The sequence below is a fragment of the Magnolia sinica genome, chromosome 16 (genome assembly GCF_029962835.1).
Source record: "Magnolia sinica isolate HGM2019 chromosome 16, MsV1, whole genome shotgun sequence".
Classification (NCBI taxonomy): Eukaryota; Viridiplantae; Streptophyta; class Magnoliopsida; order Magnoliales; family Magnoliaceae; genus Magnolia; species Magnolia sinica.
This window is the reverse complement of record NC_080588.1, coordinates 72,026,805-72,044,948: the sequence shown is the minus strand read 5'-3', so window position 1 is coordinate 72,044,948 and position 18,144 is coordinate 72,026,805. Positions and strand designations below refer to the sequence as shown.

Here is an 18,144-nt window from a genome sequence, read left to right as displayed (position 1 = left end):
GAGTTTCTCCTCCTCTCTATTAGATAATAATGGCGGATAGGGGTTCTCGAAGTCCCCGGGGGGGCTTCCCGAGACGAAGGCGAAGCGCAACGTTTTGGAATGTTGCGGAATCGCCTTCCTTATCGACGGAGATAGCAAAGTGGATGCCAACGTTGTTTTTCTATCTCGAGAGAGTCGCCGGCTCCGGCGGAGCGCCCGCTTCGTTGTTCCTTCTCGTGGTGGGTCGTCTTTATTAACCCGCCGGAAGGCCTAACTTCCCAAGGGGCATGGAGGAAGATGAGGAGGAAGAAGATAAAATGTTGATTGCCGAGGGAACCTCCGATCCAGTTCCTGTCGATGAACCGGCGCATGCCGAGTCTGAAGGAGAAGGATCGGGGAAAGATTTAAGCGGTCCGGTTCCCTCAGTTTTAACTGAGGCGGACTTAGACAGAATCCGAATCGGGTATCACATCCCCGAGTCGGTCATCACCTATCTCCCTCGTCCAAATGACTTGCCGGATCACCCTCCTGCCGGGGCAGTCGCCATTTACCAAGTGTCAATGCAATGCGGCTTGCGTCTGCCCCTTCAGGCCATAGTCCGGGGAGTATTGTCTCGCATTCAGATTGCCCCGGGGCAGATAGTCCCGAATGGGTGGAGGAATTTATTTGGGTGTGCGGTGTTGTGGGCCGAGATGGAATAGCCACCGCTTATAGTCGACGAGTTTCTCCACCTGTACCAAGTGCGGGTGAATCCGAACTACCCTGGCTTCTACGTCTTCGCTGCTTGGCGAGGCAGAGGCGGTTCCTTGATAACTGACCCTCCCACTTCCAACAAACATTGGAGAGAGCGTTGGTTTTGGGCATGTGGTCGGTGGGAGACTGATGACTCCGGGTCTTACGAGGCTCGTGTTCCTCGGACATTCCAGAGGGCAGGTGACTTGGGTTCTCTCTCTCTCGTCCTTTTTCATTTTTTGTAATATTCTGAGTCTGAAGGACTTGTGCCTGGCAGATATCCCGAAGAAGCGGGCGAAGCTCGGCTCTAGTGCCTCGGCTCGGATCAAAGAGTTGAGGACGTTGGATCCGGCTGACAGGTCTTGGAAGGTGCTTCTACAGCCGGAACGCCTTCATCTTGCAGGTCTAGACTCGGAAGTCACAGGTAATTGAAAATGTGTCTTCTGAGTTTTCCGAATTTCCCCTGACTTACTTCGTTTTTTTTTTTTTTACAGATCTGCCTGAAGCCCGTCCCAATCTCAGGATTATTCACGAGCCGGCTCCCTCAGAAATGACTGGAGCTCGTCCTCCCCTTAGGGCAGTCACGAAGTTGAAGGCTCCTCCGCGGTCAGTTCTTTTGTCGGAGCCTCGGCCGCCTAAGAGGCAAAAGGTGGTGCGGAAGGAGAAAGAACCAGCGAGTTCTTCTGCCCCTCCCGTCGTCGTAATTTCTGACCGGGAAGAAAGGGTGGAAGTGACGGTGGCTGTCGCCTCGGAACCTCAGGCGGCACCCGACTCGGGACACATTGCGACGGATGTTCCGAGACAGGAGGAAGAGACTAGGGCTGCGTCTTCCAGAGGGGAAGGTGAGACGAGGACCGCATCCTCCAGAGGGGAGGAGACGAACCAGGAAGGGCCGTCTGTCCTGCAGCAAGTGGTATCGGGGATGGTTCCCTGGGCCTTAGCCCACGGTGGCGAAAGAGAGTTCGTGAGGCTCTATAACGCCCCGTCATCGCAAACCGTCAGCCATGCAGCGAGGATGCTTTTCGAACTCGCTCCCTGCTTGATTAAGGCCGGCAAGGAGCTATCCTCAACTCATCGGCTGCAGACTCTTCTGTCGGAAGCCGAAGGGCGACGCGAGGAGGCCGAAATCCGGGTCGGCATCCTGACAGGCGAGGCGGCTCTTGCCCGGAAGGCTGCCGAAGATGCGGGAGCAGAGGCTTCCTCCAGAAGAGCCTTGGATGAAGCGAGAGCGGAGGTCGCTCGGGTACTGCTCTCCGAAGGTGAAGAAGAGAACCGGCGAATTCTCGCAGTTCATGCTTCGTGCGCAGATGTTGAGCTCGAGGCTAAGCTTGAGGCGGCGGAGCGTATTCGAAAGCCGACGAGAAGGCTCGGGAGGCCGAGAAGGCCAGGGACCAAGCCGTCAAGCTTTCTTGAGTCGGCGGAGTTCGAGGACGAGAGGGACCGCTTGTTCCAAAGCGGATATCCGGAATGCGTCAAGGATATAAAGGAATCTTTTCCCGACCTTGACCTTTCGTAAATCGAGGGTGGAGCAGACCTCTAACCCGAGAACCCGACGCCGCCGAAGACATCGCTGGCCGGGGCGAGGCTGCATGAGGACAAGCACAGGCCCTTTGATTTTTTTTTCTCTATTCACTTTGATGTAGTCACACCTTGTATTTGTACGTGCTTTAATGAATGAAAGAAAAATGCTTAGCTTTATTCATTTGATTTGGCTTTAATCTTTCTTAGTTCAGAGTCTTTAAACATTGAGTACCGAGCTAGGGATAGTAGACCTTGAGGTGTTCAGCGTTCCAAGGGTGAGGCAATGGTTGTCCGTTTAGGTCTTCTAGCCGATACGTTCCTGGTCGTATGGTGCCCGAGACGATATAGGGTCCTTCCCAATTGGGTCCCAGCGTACCCGATCCAAATTCCTTGGTGTTGGAGAAGACTTTCCGGAGAACCATATCTCCCATTCGAAACCTTCTAACCTTAACTCGGGTATTGTAGAACCGTGCCACTTGTCGTTGCCGCGCCTCCGTGCGCAGCCGCGCCACTTCCCTTTGTTCGTCCAAAAGGTCGAGTCCGAGTGCAAGGAGTTCTTCATTCTCTTCTGCATTGAATGAGGTGATTCGAGCCGAAGGTAATCCGACTTCAACGGGAGTGACGGCTTCCGAGCCATAAGCTAGTGAAAACGGAGTCTCTCCTGTGGCTGTTCGAGCTGTAGTTCGGTAAGCCCAAAGAATCTTCGGGAGCTCTTCGGCCCATGCGCCTTTGGCCCCGCCAAGCTTGGTCCGAAGATGTTGCTTGATAATCTTGTTAACCGCCTCAACCTGTCCGTTGGTTTGAGGGTGATGAGGTGAGGAATAAACGTTTCTGATTCCGAGGTTGTCGCACATCTCGCGAAAGCTCCTATTATCAAATTGCCTTCCATTGTCTGTGACAATGGTACGGGGCACTCCGAATCGGCAGATAATGTTTTTCCATCCAAACTCGGTGATCTTCTCGCTCGGTTATTTTAGCTAATGGCTCGCCTCGCCCACTTCGTGAAATAGTCCACCGCTACCACCAAACTTGGTCCGACCTTTTCCCATAGGAGCGGGCCTATGATGTCGACACCCCATTGTGCGAAGGGCCAGGGACCGGTCATCGCGTCAGTGCCTCGGGGCTTGCCTCGGAATTGCCGCGAATCGTTGACATTTGTCGCATTTTTGACGCGCGGGCGTCGTGTTGGATAGTGGGCCGGTAGTATCCCTGTCGTAGGACCTTATGGGCGAGAGATCGCTCCAGAGTGGTTTCCGCAGATTCCTTCATGGATTTTCCGTAATACATAGTCTGCCTCGCTGGGTTTGAGGCACCGCAGCAACGGGGCGTAGTAACCTTTCTTATAGAGGGTTCCGTTGAGTATGGTGTAACGGGAGGCTCGGATCTTAATTCGTCGAGCCTCGGCGCGATCCTTGGGCAACTTTCCTTCGTCAAGGTATTGGCGGATTGGATCGATCCAGGATGGTTCCGAGTTGATTGTATTGACGGCCTCGCTAATTGGTTCATCTATACTCGGCTTATCGACGTATTCGACAGGGACGGACCTGGGTATTTCATCTTCATCGGCTGAGGCGAGCTTTGCTAACAAATCGGCTTTGCTGTTTTCCGTACGAAGAATCCGAGTGACACGACAGAGTTGAAATCCGTTGATAAGTTCTTTCGCTTTCTGCATGTACGCCCTTAACTGGTCTTTTCGTGTCTGGTATACACCGGTAACTTGATTAACAACCAACTGAGAGTCGCTGAAAACACTGAGGTGCGTGACCTCCAAGCTAGCGGCGAGACGGAGGCCGAGTAACAATGCTTCATATTCCGCCGTATTGTTCGACGCTTGGAATCCAAGTCGTAAGGCATACTGTATATAGGTATGATCGGGGGTTTCCAGCACAACCCCAGCCCCACTTGCCTTCGAGTTGGAAGAACCGTCGACAAATAGTTTCCAGGGAATAGGGTAGGTAAGGGTCGGGGGAGCGGGTGTTGTTGGAACTGCAACATCTTTTGGCATATCGTTGACCGGGAGCTCGAATGGTGGAGTTCCTTCGGCGATAAAATCAGCTACTGCTTGCCCTTTGATTGCTGCCTTCGGTTTATATTGAATGTCAAATTCACTCAATTCGATGGCCCATTTCGTGAGTCGGCCGGAAGCAATACCTGGCGAAGCGGAAGATCGGTCATTACGATGATGGTATGGGCATGGAAGTACGGCCTGAGTCGGCGAGAGGAAGTGATTAAAGCCAAGGCCATTTTTTCCAGGCTTGGGTATCTTGTTTCCGCCGGCAATAATGCTTTGCTGACGTAGTAAACCGGCAGTTGCTTTCCTTCGGATTCTCGTATCAAGGCCGAGCTAACCGCTGCCTCGGACACCGCTAGGTAAAGGAGCAGAGACTCCCCCGATTCGGGCTTTGATAAGAGAGGTGGAGAACCGAGACATGATTTTAATTGTTGGAATGCCGCTTCACATTCTTCCGTCCAACCCATTGTTTGTCTTCCTTTCAATTGTTTGAAGAAAGGGAGACATTTATCCGTGGCTCTGGACAGGAACCGATTAAGTGCTGCGACTCGTCCAGTTAACCTTTGTATGTCCTTTATGGTTTTAGGGGATTCCATATCAATCAAAGCCTTTATCTTCTCAGGGTTTGCCTCTATTCCTCGCTGACTAACCAAGAAACCGAAGAACTTTCCAGAGCGCACCCCAAAAGCGCATTTATTCGGATTCAGCTTCATCCGAAACTTTCGTAGGGTGAGAAACATTTCTTCCAAATCGTTCACATGATCTGCCGCGTGTATACTTTTGACGAGCATGTCATCAATATATACTTCCATGGTTCGGCCTATAAGCCGAGCAAAGATTTTATTAACTAATCTTTGATAGGTTGCGCCGGCATCTTCCGACCAAATGGCATCACTCGGTAACAATAAAGGCCTTTGTCGGTGACAAAGGTAGTTTTTGATTTATCTGTCTTATGCATTGCAATTTGATTATATCCTGAATAAGCGTCCATGAAGCTAAGGAGCTCATGTCCGGCGGTACTATCTACTAGTTGGTCTATCCTTGGAAGCGGAAAGCTATCCTTTGGGCAGGCTTTATTTAAGTCAGTATAGTCAATACAGACCCGCCACTTCCCGTTGGATTTCTTTACGAGCACGACATTCGCGACCCACTCTGGATAGTATACTTCTTCTATGAAATTAGCCTGGAGGAGTTTGTCGACTTCTTCCTCAATGATAGCGTATCGTTCAGGGCCGAGCGGTCGCCGCTTCTGTCGGATCGGTCGATACGACGGATCGATGTTGAGTCGGTGAGTTACCACAGAGGGGTCGATCCCGGGCATATCTTCATGACTCCAGGCAAAGACGTCGGCGTACCTACGGAGCAGGGCTGTCAGCTCTTCTTTCAAAGGGGACTGTAGAGACGAGCCAATTCGTACCGTCTTGGATCCATCTGTCTCGGCCAAGGGGACCGAGACAAGATCCTCGACCGGCTGTCCTCGTTCATAATTCTCGCCCCGAGGGTCCAATGATTCAATCGTTAATATGTTGGTCGGACTTTTGTCGGCGGCTCCTTTTACGGCTATCATGTAACATCGCCTTGCATCCTGCTGGTCTCCTTTGACAATTCTGACTCCCGACTCGGTCGGGAATTTCATTGAAAGGTGGTATGTGGATACCACGGCCTGGAGGAGACTCAATGAAGGTCGGCCGAGTATTGCGTTGTATACTGAGGGTTGATCGACGACCAAGAAGTCAACCATCATCGTCGTCTGACATGGGGCACTACCAGCAGTGAGCGGCAACGAGACAATCCCTTCAGGCAGTACCTGTCCTCCGGAAAAACCGATCAATGGGGTCCGAACTGGGCGTAGTGTGGACCGTTCGATCCCCATTTTGTCGAACGCCTGGGTAAATAACACGTCTGCAGATGACCCCGTATCGACGAGTATCCGAAACACCTTTCGGTTAGCGATAGCCAGGGTGACAATCAATGCGTCATCGTGGGGGTGATAGATGCCTCGGGCATCTTCCTCCGTGAAAGAGATGCAATATCTTTCTCTTTTCTTCTCCTTTGGTGGCCGATCTACGATCATGAGCTCGGACTGAGGCTGAGTAAGTTTTCTTGCATGATTCCTTCGTGCATTGTTTGAGTCGCCCCCACCTTGTGGACCGCCGATAATCGTCCGGATTTCTTCCATAGGCTGGCTCTCGGTCGGGCGTGCCTCAGTTGCCCGAGCTTTAACCATATGTTCTCTGAGTCGGCCGTCTTTTATGAGTCGTTCGATCTCTTCTTTTAGGTGACGGCAATCACTTATGTTATGTCCGTGATCACGGTGATAATGGCAGTATTTATCTTTGTCCCACCGATTAGAATTACTCCTGAGCTTACTGAGCCAGTTAACAAAGCCTTCATTTTTTATTTCCATCAATACTTCTTCCCGAGTCTTGTTTAAGGGAGTATATGTGGAAAATTTTCGATCCGGCCGTTTGCTTGATCTTCGCTCATCACGCGCTTGATCATCCTTGCGCTTCCTTCCTCCAGCCGAGTCGGCTTCCTTTTTGGCCGACTCTTTTGCCAAAGTTTTAGTTTCACGCAGGATTCGCGCTTCCTCGGCATTCGCATACTTATCCGACCGTGCCATAAATTCTGCCAGAGTGTCGGGCGGAGTTTTGTCTAGAGAGGCCAGGAATGGCTTATCTCTAACTCCTTGCATGAGCGCATTGAGAGCCGTTTCTTCTGAATGTTTTCGAACCTGAAGGGATTCGAAATTAAAACGCTTGATATAATCTTTCAACAGCTCTCCCTGCTTTTGAACTACGTTGTTCAGATGTGCAGGGGGCTTCAATTTCTTCTTTCCGCCGATGAAGTTGGTGAGGAAGGCGTCGCTCAGCTCAGCGAATGAACTGACGGACTTTGGTTTCAACTGTTTGAACCACAGTCGAGCTACATCGGTCAATGTAAGAGAAAAGACCCGACACATTACTGCGTTCGAGGCATCGTGGAGCTCCATATAGGTTCTGAAGCATTCGATGTGCTCCGTTGGGTCGGTCTTGCCGGTGAAAGGAGTGATTTGAGGCAATCGAAACCTCTCGGGCAACCGGGCCTTCAGCACTGAGTCCACAAAGGGGGACGCCTTCGCTTCGGACCCAGTTGGATATGCATTCCGGCCGTGCTTTATCTCCGCCATCTCTTTCGCCATTTCTTCCCGCACTTCTCTTTTAAATTTTTGAATATCGGCTTTCCAAGGTTCACTGCTCTCTGCCGTGCCTTCCATGGATGGGCGATTGCGCCTTCTTCGTTCTATCTCGTGCCGAAGACGGGGGGAGGGAAGCGTTGGCTGAATGCGCTGGAGATGGTTCCGATCCGCCTTGGGGTTGGCTCGGCCGGAAAGATCGCGGCGCGGAAGGTTGAGGATCAACCGCCGCCGCCGGTATGTGCGTTGTCTCCCCTTGAGGATGCGGGAGTGGTTGCATTTGCTGCTGATACATTCGTTCCAACATCTGCTTCATCGTATTCATATCGGAGCGGATTTCTTGAACCTCCTTGTCCAACCGCCTATCGTCGCGACCCCGCTGATTGTTGCTTGTTCTGGTCGCCCCTCGTTGGCGGTTGTTAGGTGGGTTCTGGGCTGCGGGGACCGCGACTGGACCCGCTGGCCCTGTAATCGCAATCTCTTCTTCTGGGACCGTCCTTCTAGTCATCACCATGGAATGATAAAGATTTGTATGGAATGTGTTGATGCAAATGTCCGATTCCTCCTCTTGGACCTTCGTGTACCTGCACAAAAAGAAAAAGGGACAAAGGAGACCCTGGCTTGAGCAGGGGACCCTCCGATGCCAAAGTCAGGCCTGGATTCTAGGTCTAAGAGTATTGAGGAATTTTTAGAGAGGATTTGTTCCGTACCTCTCAAGGTGACAGGGGTCCTTCTTTTATAGCTACTGGGGCGTGTGTCGCACAAGGATTCTCTTCCCGATATTGAGCGCGGGATCTTCTCCTGGGATCACGGGGATAAGATCGTGCCCATCTTGAGCCTTCATCCGATCCCGTGAGCTTCGGGGTCGGAGATCTTATCCCAAGATATCCGGGATGAGGTTCGTCCTAGCGATGGTCGGTCTGGCAGGGTGGTCCGCCCGACGCATGCCCGGGACGCTGATGAGTCGTCCGAACCGACTCAACCTTTGTCTCGGTTTAGCGCACCATGCCTCGGACTTGACACATCCTTTTGTGATCCGAGGCATTAAGTCCGAGTCTGCAGACCAGCATTAAATGTAAGAGTCATCTGTGTGGAGGTCCACTTGAGCCTGGGATTTTCTTCATTTTTATGTACGTGACTTAAAATGATTTGGGAAAAGGGATGAACGGCATGAATAAACAGATACATCACAGTGTGCCAGTCCACATGACTGACCGTTCGCGGCTGGATACGGGCGGGATGGTGCGCATTCCGCGTCCCATCACACTGCCACGTACCGAAATTTTCTTCTTTTAACAGGATTTTTTGTAATTTTAGAAAGCTTTTTGTCCTTTTGGCGGTGAACCCGGTCCACCTTGTTGCCGTCAGCTTCTGCAACACGAGTCGGTGCGACCGGCTTCAAGTTCGAACTTGGAGCTAAAGATAACAGAAATTGATACTTTTGGAAAAGCCCGAGCGCTTTCACACGTGGAAATATATACATGTGTGAAAAATGGGAGCTGTTCATTGACATTTCCCAATTTGTAGACGTAATGTCTCGTGAACCAGGACGATGTGATCGTCAAATGGTCCATGTGTAGAAAGTAAATGAACGGTTCAGATCAGTTGCCAGTGATCCAAATTCCATGTACCTCTATGGCCCACTTAATTTAGAGACATAGCATGTACCTGATCTGGAATACATGTTAAAAGGACCCTATCTCTCACACGTGCTAGTATCCACGTGTAAGGCTAGTACACCTTGCACTTCTTTGCTACAGTACATCTGGATGTAGTCAGTGCTTTACATCATGCGTCTCTAATGTAATGTTGCGATGATAATAAAAATTATAAAAATTATTAAATATTAGAAATTTCAATCAATGGCTGAAAACGACGGTGGAGGCTGGAAGGAAAACAATTAAATGACCTACGCTCTCCAATATTTCAAAACAGGAGTTTTTCTCAAACCTTCATCTTAAAGAAGGTGCATATTCACATAAAAAAAAGTTAAATAATCAAAGCATTGAAATATTTCAATATGAGATTTTTATTTTTATTTATTTTTACTCTTTCATCTCCATGTGTGATGAGGCCCATCATATGAAGGGTTTGGATCACTTAAGCTAGTCCTTGTCAAAAATATCAATTTTTATTTAGTAATAGACCTGGCTCATTTAATAATGAATTAGGTTAGCACAGAAGTAAGCTGGGTGTAAATCATATCTAAGCCAGGCATTAAATAGGACAGATTCTTGAGCCAGTTGTTTATGAATTGAGTTTGTATTGGTCTAAGTTGAGTTTGTTCAATTTTTACTCTCCTAAATAAGCATAGCTTGAGATTAAAAAATGGATGATATATTCTTTTAAGTAGGTTTTTTACTTTAATTAATAAAATTAATTAAGGCTGTGTTTGGTTGCATCAAATATCATGAAATTTAATAATGAGGTTTACTTATATGTTATTGGCACCAGGATGTTATAAGCTCATATTGGTTGCAAATTTGATCTTCCCCCCATGTGCAGATCTAATAGTGTTAGGGGTGGAAATAACCTTATATCATAATCAAACAAGCAATAAAGAATAAAAAATCCAAACAAACATAAAGAGCATATGAGTTTATCATGAAAAATTCTTGCGGAAAAAAATCGATAGTACAAAGTAATGATCAATCCACTATAATTATAAAAAGGTTACAAGAAATATAACAACTTACATTAGAAATTCTAACTTTTTTTTCAAAATCCTTGAACATTCTTGTTAAGGTCCTACCTTTATCTTCATAACCCTAATTACAATTAAAAGGGTATTTATACAACTTGTAAAAAATTACAAAACTAAATTTGGACTCGCTCGAACTTACATGTTCAGATCGATAAAAATCAGCTCACATTCACTGGTCAAACCAAAAACGTGCAAAAGGTCATGGCGTACAATCTAATGATATACCCATTAATTCGATCGAACAAATGGGGACACCAGTCAAACCAATTGAGGTCTTAGTTGCACTAGGATTAACGACACTCAATCAATATATAGGTAGGCAACGGTGAAGGGAGCGATGTAAAATCATCCTGAAGAACTCTTAACTTCATGTGTTGCAGCTACTGGTGGGACCAACAAATAGTGGAGAAAGTTTAGACCAACCATTTATTATGGAAGCCGACATCAGCCTTGGTTTGAGCTGATTTTTGCCACCCAGCATTTATGTGACCCATCTCATGGATGGGTGATTTAAAAACCTAGTTGAGGTAGCAGCTCAGTACCACCACGGGTTCTGGTGGTAATAGTAGCATAAAAGCTCACATCTTTTATTGTATTTCATGATTGGTTAGCCTAATTTGGTGAAAAATATTATAAATTTTATAAGCTCACCTTTACACTATTGACAGGCCTTATGTGCAGCCCTTGCACTTGATACTGTTTGGCTGGTGACCCCAACACAAGCCAGCTAGCCAGTGTCAAGGATATGTGGGCCTACTTTAATGTACAAGCAGAATATCTATAGTTCAAGCAGACTGCACCATAAGAACAGTGTGGATAATGACATCCACTATTAAAAGCCTCCTAAAGCCTGAAGTGATGTTTATTTGTCATTAGAACTATCGGTGAGGTCACATATTTCTAAACAAGGGAAAAATACAAATATCAAACTCGCAAGAAAATTTCAATGGCAAGCATTTAATCTCCATTATTTCCTTTAGCAGGCTTGTGTTTTGTTGTAAATGAATGTAAAAGGGGTAAAATGAGTAACTGTTGTACATGCTAGATGTTTGATGGAGTCTTTAAATACAAAATACTTTCCTCTTTTCAAAAGTGATTTGAAAAGGATTGTTATCCATTTGTGGGCTCTATTATGATGCATCTAACATATCCATGTTACGCATCTATTTTACCGAAACATTTTAGGACATGAGTCCAAAAGTGAGGCACAACGGAAGAGCTTGAGTGGCACACACCATAGGAAATTATGGGCGTAAAAGGTTTTTAATGATAGACATTCAACCCACCCTTTTGTGGTGTGGTCCTTAACCTTTGGATTTGCCTCAATTTTGGACTCATGCCATAAAATCAGCCCAAAATTGGATGAACGGCATAAAAAAATCACGTGCATCATAGTGGGCCTTATATAAAATTCACATATTCCTTAATATTTAAAAAGTAATCCATTGATGTCAACATCGAAAAGCATATAGAAATTACCTTTGTGAATAATTATTAATCATTTAGTACGATTTACATGACGAATTTGAAAACAAAACGCTTCTTCATTTATCTAGAACTTTGGATCTTACTCAATTTTTTATACAAGTCATAACATGTGCTGGCAAAATGTATAGATAGCATAGATAAAACACATATATGATAGAACTTTGGATTTTCCTTATTTTTTTATTCACACCTTTAAAATGAGTTTGGCAAAATGAATAGAATATAAATAAATAACATACATGATGGTGCACATATTTGATACTAACTAGTTGGTTGGTGCTGAGGTTACTAATCAAATTGTTCCTTGTACCCAACCTATAAAAGGTATGCATGGGATGGTCACCCTCTGGGGCCACGTGGACTTACCTGATTATTAGATATAATCTGATTTGATTGGACCACGTGCTGTTAGTTGTGTAACATGATAACATGGTGCTCATATTTGAAAGTGCTTCACCCAAGCACAGACGTCATGCCCTTCTCTGACAGCAATATCGTGGCCCTATAAAATGCAGTTTAAGTAGGTGGGCCACCACGTAACCACGATCCATGGTAGCACGGTCACCACCCATCCACATTGCCAACCAAAGGTATTGACTATTTTCCGAAAATTCACTATGGTAAGTGTGGCAGACACGTGCCTCAATCCAAATGCTCCAAAAGGTGGGCCTGACTTTATATTGATTAAATGATAATAAAGCTTTATTGATGAACATTTGTTTGTTAAATTGGGAACATTCAACCGTCCATTAGATGGCCACCAGTGTGGGACTGGAAACGATATTTTTTTTTCATTATAGGTTGTGGGTTACAAGCTACTCACCGTCCACATAGTTTCTGACGGTTTTGATTGATTCATTGTATGCCACGTGGATAGTTTTCTTTGCACGAGTACGGATAATCATGCTCTCAAGCGTATCAACAAAACTTGTAGAGATCTGATGCTTGTTTAAGAAGCATGATGGGGCATTGCTGTAATTTTACGAGAAAAGCGTCGCTCTTTGAGAAGGCTGCGGTGTGCCGCGCGTGACAGCAACAGCCAGTAGACGTAGCGTGACTGGAAAGCCAATGAATATATGACACGTGTTATTCGGACAAAACGCGTTATCTCGATGCCGGGAATTTCTGAGTTTCGAAACGGTCAGAGTTGCCTCGGTCGCGATTTACTGTCCAGCATCTATCACCACCCCTTGTGGCCACATTCTGAGATTTTACGATGATCTTAACCGTCCATATCAAGATAATTTTCCATAATATCCCTTCAAAGATGGTTCTAACCTTTATTTTTATATTTTACTTTTATCGACTGAAAATTTCTTTTCATTGTTCTAGATTCTTCTCCATATGGTGAAATTCGAAGTTATCATATCATAATGCCTTTTGTACCATTTAAATCATATATATCACAAAATTCACGGTTCCGATTATTATAGCACATATAAAGTAGGCCCCAGTTGATCGCGATACATGCTAACATCTTAGTCGCGATATGGGCAAAACGGACTCGTAGAAGAAAGCGAACGGCTAGGGCTAGATACTCGCAGCCTGTGTCTCCCGAAAAAGCGAGCCGCTTCCGAAATAGCCCTTGACCTTTCAGAAAATAACGAAAATACCGATCAGGCATTAGTCCTTCTCTGTTGATCTGCACCGTCCATTTTACGTAGCCGCTCTTCATACGCCACTCAGTTGGATGAAAATGAATTGGATACACATCCATTAATAGCCTAATAAATGGATGGTCCAGATTGATGTGTTCTTCTCAAGGGTGGCACCTGATCCGTCGGTTGGACTTAATAGATGGTCCAGATTGATTGACCTGTCCTCATTAGTGATGGCAAGTGGGCCATTCCAGGTTTAAGTTTTAACAGGCAGTAGTCTCACATAGTGAGGACATGCTATCGGACGGTGATGATGGTTTGCCTACAATAAGCTTTTCCTATTGGGAGTTTCTGCTAGATCATCCTATTCTCGGAAACGGATTGGCTACTCCCCTTGCCACCAGCCAATGACTGATGGTCGGTACTCTGTGGGCCCCACCATGATGTATGTGTTTTATCAATTCCGTCCATCTATTTTTCTAGATCATTTTATGGTATTATACAAAAAATGAGATATATTCAAATCTCAAGTGGACCACATTATAGGAAACAATGTTGAATGAACATCAACCATTAAAAACTTTTTGGGGCCTATAAAAGTATTGGATCAAGCTGATCTTTTTTTTTTCCCATTAATATGGGTCTTTATGACCTAATCAACAGACTGGGTGTAAAATAAACAGTACAGTGGGCCTTAGTAGGATTTAAATGATGGATATCCAATCACTATTATTTTACTGTGGTGTGGTCCACCTGAGATTTATATTCCTCTCATTTTTGGAATAAACCCAAAATAATCTTTAAAAATGGATGAACGGAATGGATGAAATACATACATCATGGTGGGGCCCACAGATCACCGACCTTCAACCAAGGGGATTGTGTCAGGGGGAGTAGCCAATCTGTTTCCTCTTTTCTCACTCAACAGACTGCATCGCAGTTGTGGTTAATCACACGTGCCAAGTGGCACACTTGTGCGAGATACAGGGTGTTGATAAAGTGGGGCCCACCACTGATTTTTGGGACAGGGTTTGACGTGGGGACCTGATCAAAAGCCCAGATAAGAGGGTGTGTGCAGTACAAAAAGGATCATCACCATAACATGTAAGTGCGACATTCAAACCGTCCAATAGGTTGGTTCCACCATACAAAAAAGGACTCCATCCGCTCATCGCGTGGACCATAGTTGTATTTTGTTATTTATCAACGGTAACACGTGCTTTTTTATGGTGTGGCCCACCTGAAGAGTCGACATTGCTGATTTTTTCATAAGGTGATCCTTGTAGTAGGATCAACTTATTGATGGGCTGATGTTGCAACACATGATATATTGAAAGCTACCCGATGGATGGAAGGTAACTTGTCCTCCAACCTTAGGACGTGGGGATTTCACATTAGAAAGAGGGAAGAGCGGGTGTACCACACACCAGCTATATAGCTGTTGTAGACACGTGTCGTAAGAAGGTGACGCCGACGCGCCTCCAGCTCCGAGTTGTACGAACGGTTCAAATGAGATCAAAGTTACGTGGGCTTCACAATGATTTATTTATTATATCCATACCGTTCATCCATTTCTCGAAATCATTTTACCGAATTAGACAAAAACTAAATCATGTCGAAAGCTTAAATAGACCACACCAAAAATAGCAGCGAGGATAGTGATTTTCACCGTTAAAAAATTTAGAGGGCCACCATAACGTTTATTTTCCATCCGATATGTTAATACGGTTAAAAATACATCTGAAACTTCTGTGATCCTTAGAAGGGTTTCAATGGTAGACACTGTTTTTTTATAGTGTGGTCCAGTTAATCTTCATATCTGTAATATTTTTCGGCTCAAGCCGTAAGACGAGCTCGACAAATGGATGGACGGTTTGGATATAACAAATATCTCATGATTTGACCCACAGAACTTGCCTACGCCAATACATCTGCTATATGGCTGATGTGTGGTACACCAGCCAATCCGCTTCCGATAAAGAGGGGCTAGGCAATTTTCAAAATGGTGGTGGCCCATCATTCTACATATAGCTCTGATATGCGGCTATCCAGACCATCCAAATTGTGGGCGCTCATTGTGGATGAATCATACATCAAAATCACTCCGATCACTCAATCCTAACCATCCAAATTGATGGGTATCAAATGGACAGTTAAAAAATTGACCATTTCAAATTATAAGACTACCATCTTCTCCATGTAGTTCTTGGGTTATGCTCCTCCAGGCTCCATCCACGTTTCGTTCAGCGATGTGGACGGCATGGATTATCGTACGGTTGAACAATCACCGAGCATTTTTAAAAGCGCAAATTCGTAATTTCCCATCACTCTCTTTTCTCCTCTTTGGTTTTTGAAGCCTTGAAAGCGCTTCTTCTTCTTCTTCCGCTCCTATACCTCTCCTCTCTCTCGTAGCCGTTGCTTCCCGCGTTGAAACTGCCAGAGAGACGTTGCTTCCCGCGTTTTCCATCCCGCCCGCCCTTTTCCTCATGCGTACAAGCCATTCTCAAACTCTCCGCCATTTTATTTTTCCTTCCTTTTTTATTTATTTATTTTATTTATATTTCTTCCTTGTTCATCTCTTTCTCTCTCACGTTTCCTTCTGAAATTTCTCTTCTACCTTCTCTCTCTCTCTGCATTGCTTAAAAATCCCATCTTTTTCGCTTTCTCGCCAATTCCACTGCTCTTTCCAAGCTTCTTTTCCCTGTAGATTTTCTTCGTAAGATCGAAATTTCGGGTTTTTAAATCGATTCAGAGAAGGTTTGTTTTTCTTTATTCGTCTTTTCTCTTGGAGGAAGTAGAGGATCCAAGAGGGACTTTTGAATCGTAGAATCGCGTTGTGGAATTTGGGGGTTCGGTGCTCACGGGCTTTGCATTTGAATCTGGCATTTTCTGAACGAAATCAGAACCTTTTCCGGATAGAAAGTGAAAATTTTTAGCTAAGTTCTGCTGAAATTCGGGCTTTTCGTATCTGGGTTTGGAAGCAAAGGCTCCAACAGGGGCATTTTCAGCTGCAATTTGGCTTTTTCAGCTAAAACATTTGGGTTTTGTTCTTGATCTCTATCTTTCCTCATTTGGGTCTGAATCTACCGCAATGGGAGGGCAATTCAGCAAGAAATCAGGCGAATCCCCGCCCGTTCTCCATATCAACGACAATCTCCCTTACACGGCCGAGCTGAGCTCCTATGAAGCAGCTTGCCGCCTTGACCCTGAGTTGCAGTCCTTCGACACCACCCTCCAGGCCCGGACGAACCGCGTCATTAGCACCCTTGCCATCGGTGTCGAGGTCCGCTCCCTCTCCTTTGATTCGCTCAAGGAAGTCACCGGCTGCCTCCTCGAGATGAATCAGGAAGTCGTCAAGGTCATCTTGGATTGCAAGCAAGACATATGGAAGAACCAAGAGCTGTTCGATCTCGTCGAGGAGTACTTCGAGAACAGCCTACAGACATTGGACTTCTGCACTGCTTTGGAGAAATGCCTGAAGCGGGCCCGCGACAGCCAACTGATCCTACACGTCGCCCTCCAGCAGTTCGAAGAGGAGGGCGTCGAAGGGCGGAAGTATTCGAGGACGTTGGAGGAATTGAAGAATTTCAAGGCGGCCGGTGACCCATTTACAGAGGAATTCTTTCAGGTCTTCCAAACAGTTTACAAGCAACAGGTATCTATGCTGGAGAAGCTACAGCTGCGGAAGAGCAAGATCGACAAGAAGCTGAAAACAGTCAAGGCCTGGCGGAAGGTCTCGAGCATTATATTCGCAGCGGCTTTCGCTGCCGTTCTGATCTGCTCAGTTGTGGCTGCTGCGATGGCAGCCCCGCCCGTTGCAGCTGCTCTGGCAGCTGCCACAGCCATCCCTCTTGGGTCAATGGGGAAGTGGTTCGATTCCCTTTGGAAAGACTATGAGGTTGCGCTGAAAGGTCAGAAGGAGGTAATTAGCTCGATGCAGGTGGGTACTTATATTGCAATCAAGGACTTGGATAGCATTCGGGTGCTCGTCGATCGGCTGGAGGTTGAGATCCAGTCAATGTTGCAGAATGCCAGTTTCGCTCTTGGGGAAGAGGAGGCAGTGAAGTTTGGGGTGGTGGAGATAAAGAAGAAGCTTGGGGTGTTTATGAAGAGTATTGAAGATTTGGGCGAGCAGGCCGATAAGTGCAGCAGGGATATAAGGAGGGCACGAACCGTCGTCTTGCAGAGGATCATAAAACATCCGGGCTGATTCGAAAAGAAAGCATATCTTGGTATGCTCTCCCAATTCCTCTTCATACACTGATATAAATTCATGTGATTTCACACACCTTATTTATATATGTTATTTGAAGATCACAAAACTGTGTTTGTTGGATCCATTGCTACGGAATCCATCTCTTTATGAAGAATAATAGAAGAAAGAGTGACCATGTTTAGGTCTAAAGATCAAATTGCCAATATTCTCACTGAAGCTGTTGCTTCTTTGCATCTTCAGAATGTAATTTCCAAGCTGGGCATGCTCGATATTTATGCTCTAGCTTAATGGGGAGCGTCTATGTATCTGGGTCTCCTGGTCGATGGGTTTCTTCGCCCGTCTTTACACCTATTATGTAATCAGGATTTTTTAATTTCTTATTCTCTTAATAAATAGGGGTATTTTTTTCTCTAATCTAACTATTCCCAAATACATAAATATCGATGGATTCGCCGTTTTGATGTTCATAGTTTCTGTTATTGGGTTCATAGAGAAAGCAATGGAAATGGGTCTGTTTTGTTCTTTCTAGTGTCGATAATGATTATATCATCCCACATTGTTAGATATTTGCATTTCTTCAGATATTGCGAGCGTATTGGAAAATGCAATTAGGCCATCCTAGAAATGGAATGATCTCCCACAATTCTTAGTCGTTTGAATCGATTTTTTTGATAGTGGTTGTTTGGATCATGCCTTGATGGTTTCTCAATCCATGCGTGG

At 45.8% G+C, this 18,144-nt stretch overlaps 1 protein-coding gene across 1 annotated transcript; it reads left to right on the top strand.

Moving 5' to 3' along the window:
• The first annotated feature begins 15,537 nt into the window (after positions 1-15,537).
• Positions 15,538-17,838, top strand: LOC131229356 (UPF0496 protein 1-like). The gene has a single exon (XM_058225295.1). It carries the CDS (start codon positions 16,300-16,302, stop codon positions 17,416-17,418), a length of 1,119 nt encoding a protein of 372 aa, XP_058081278.1. The 5' UTR covers positions 15,538-16,299; the 3' UTR covers positions 17,419-17,838.
• The last annotated feature ends 306 nt before the right edge of the window (positions 17,839-18,144 follow it).

Excerpts from the sequence above, each read along its gene's own strand:
- LOC131229356 (XM_058225295.1), top strand. The coding sequence starts at position 16,300 with ATGGGAGGGCAATTCAGCAAGAAATCAGGCGAATCCCCGCCCGTTCTC.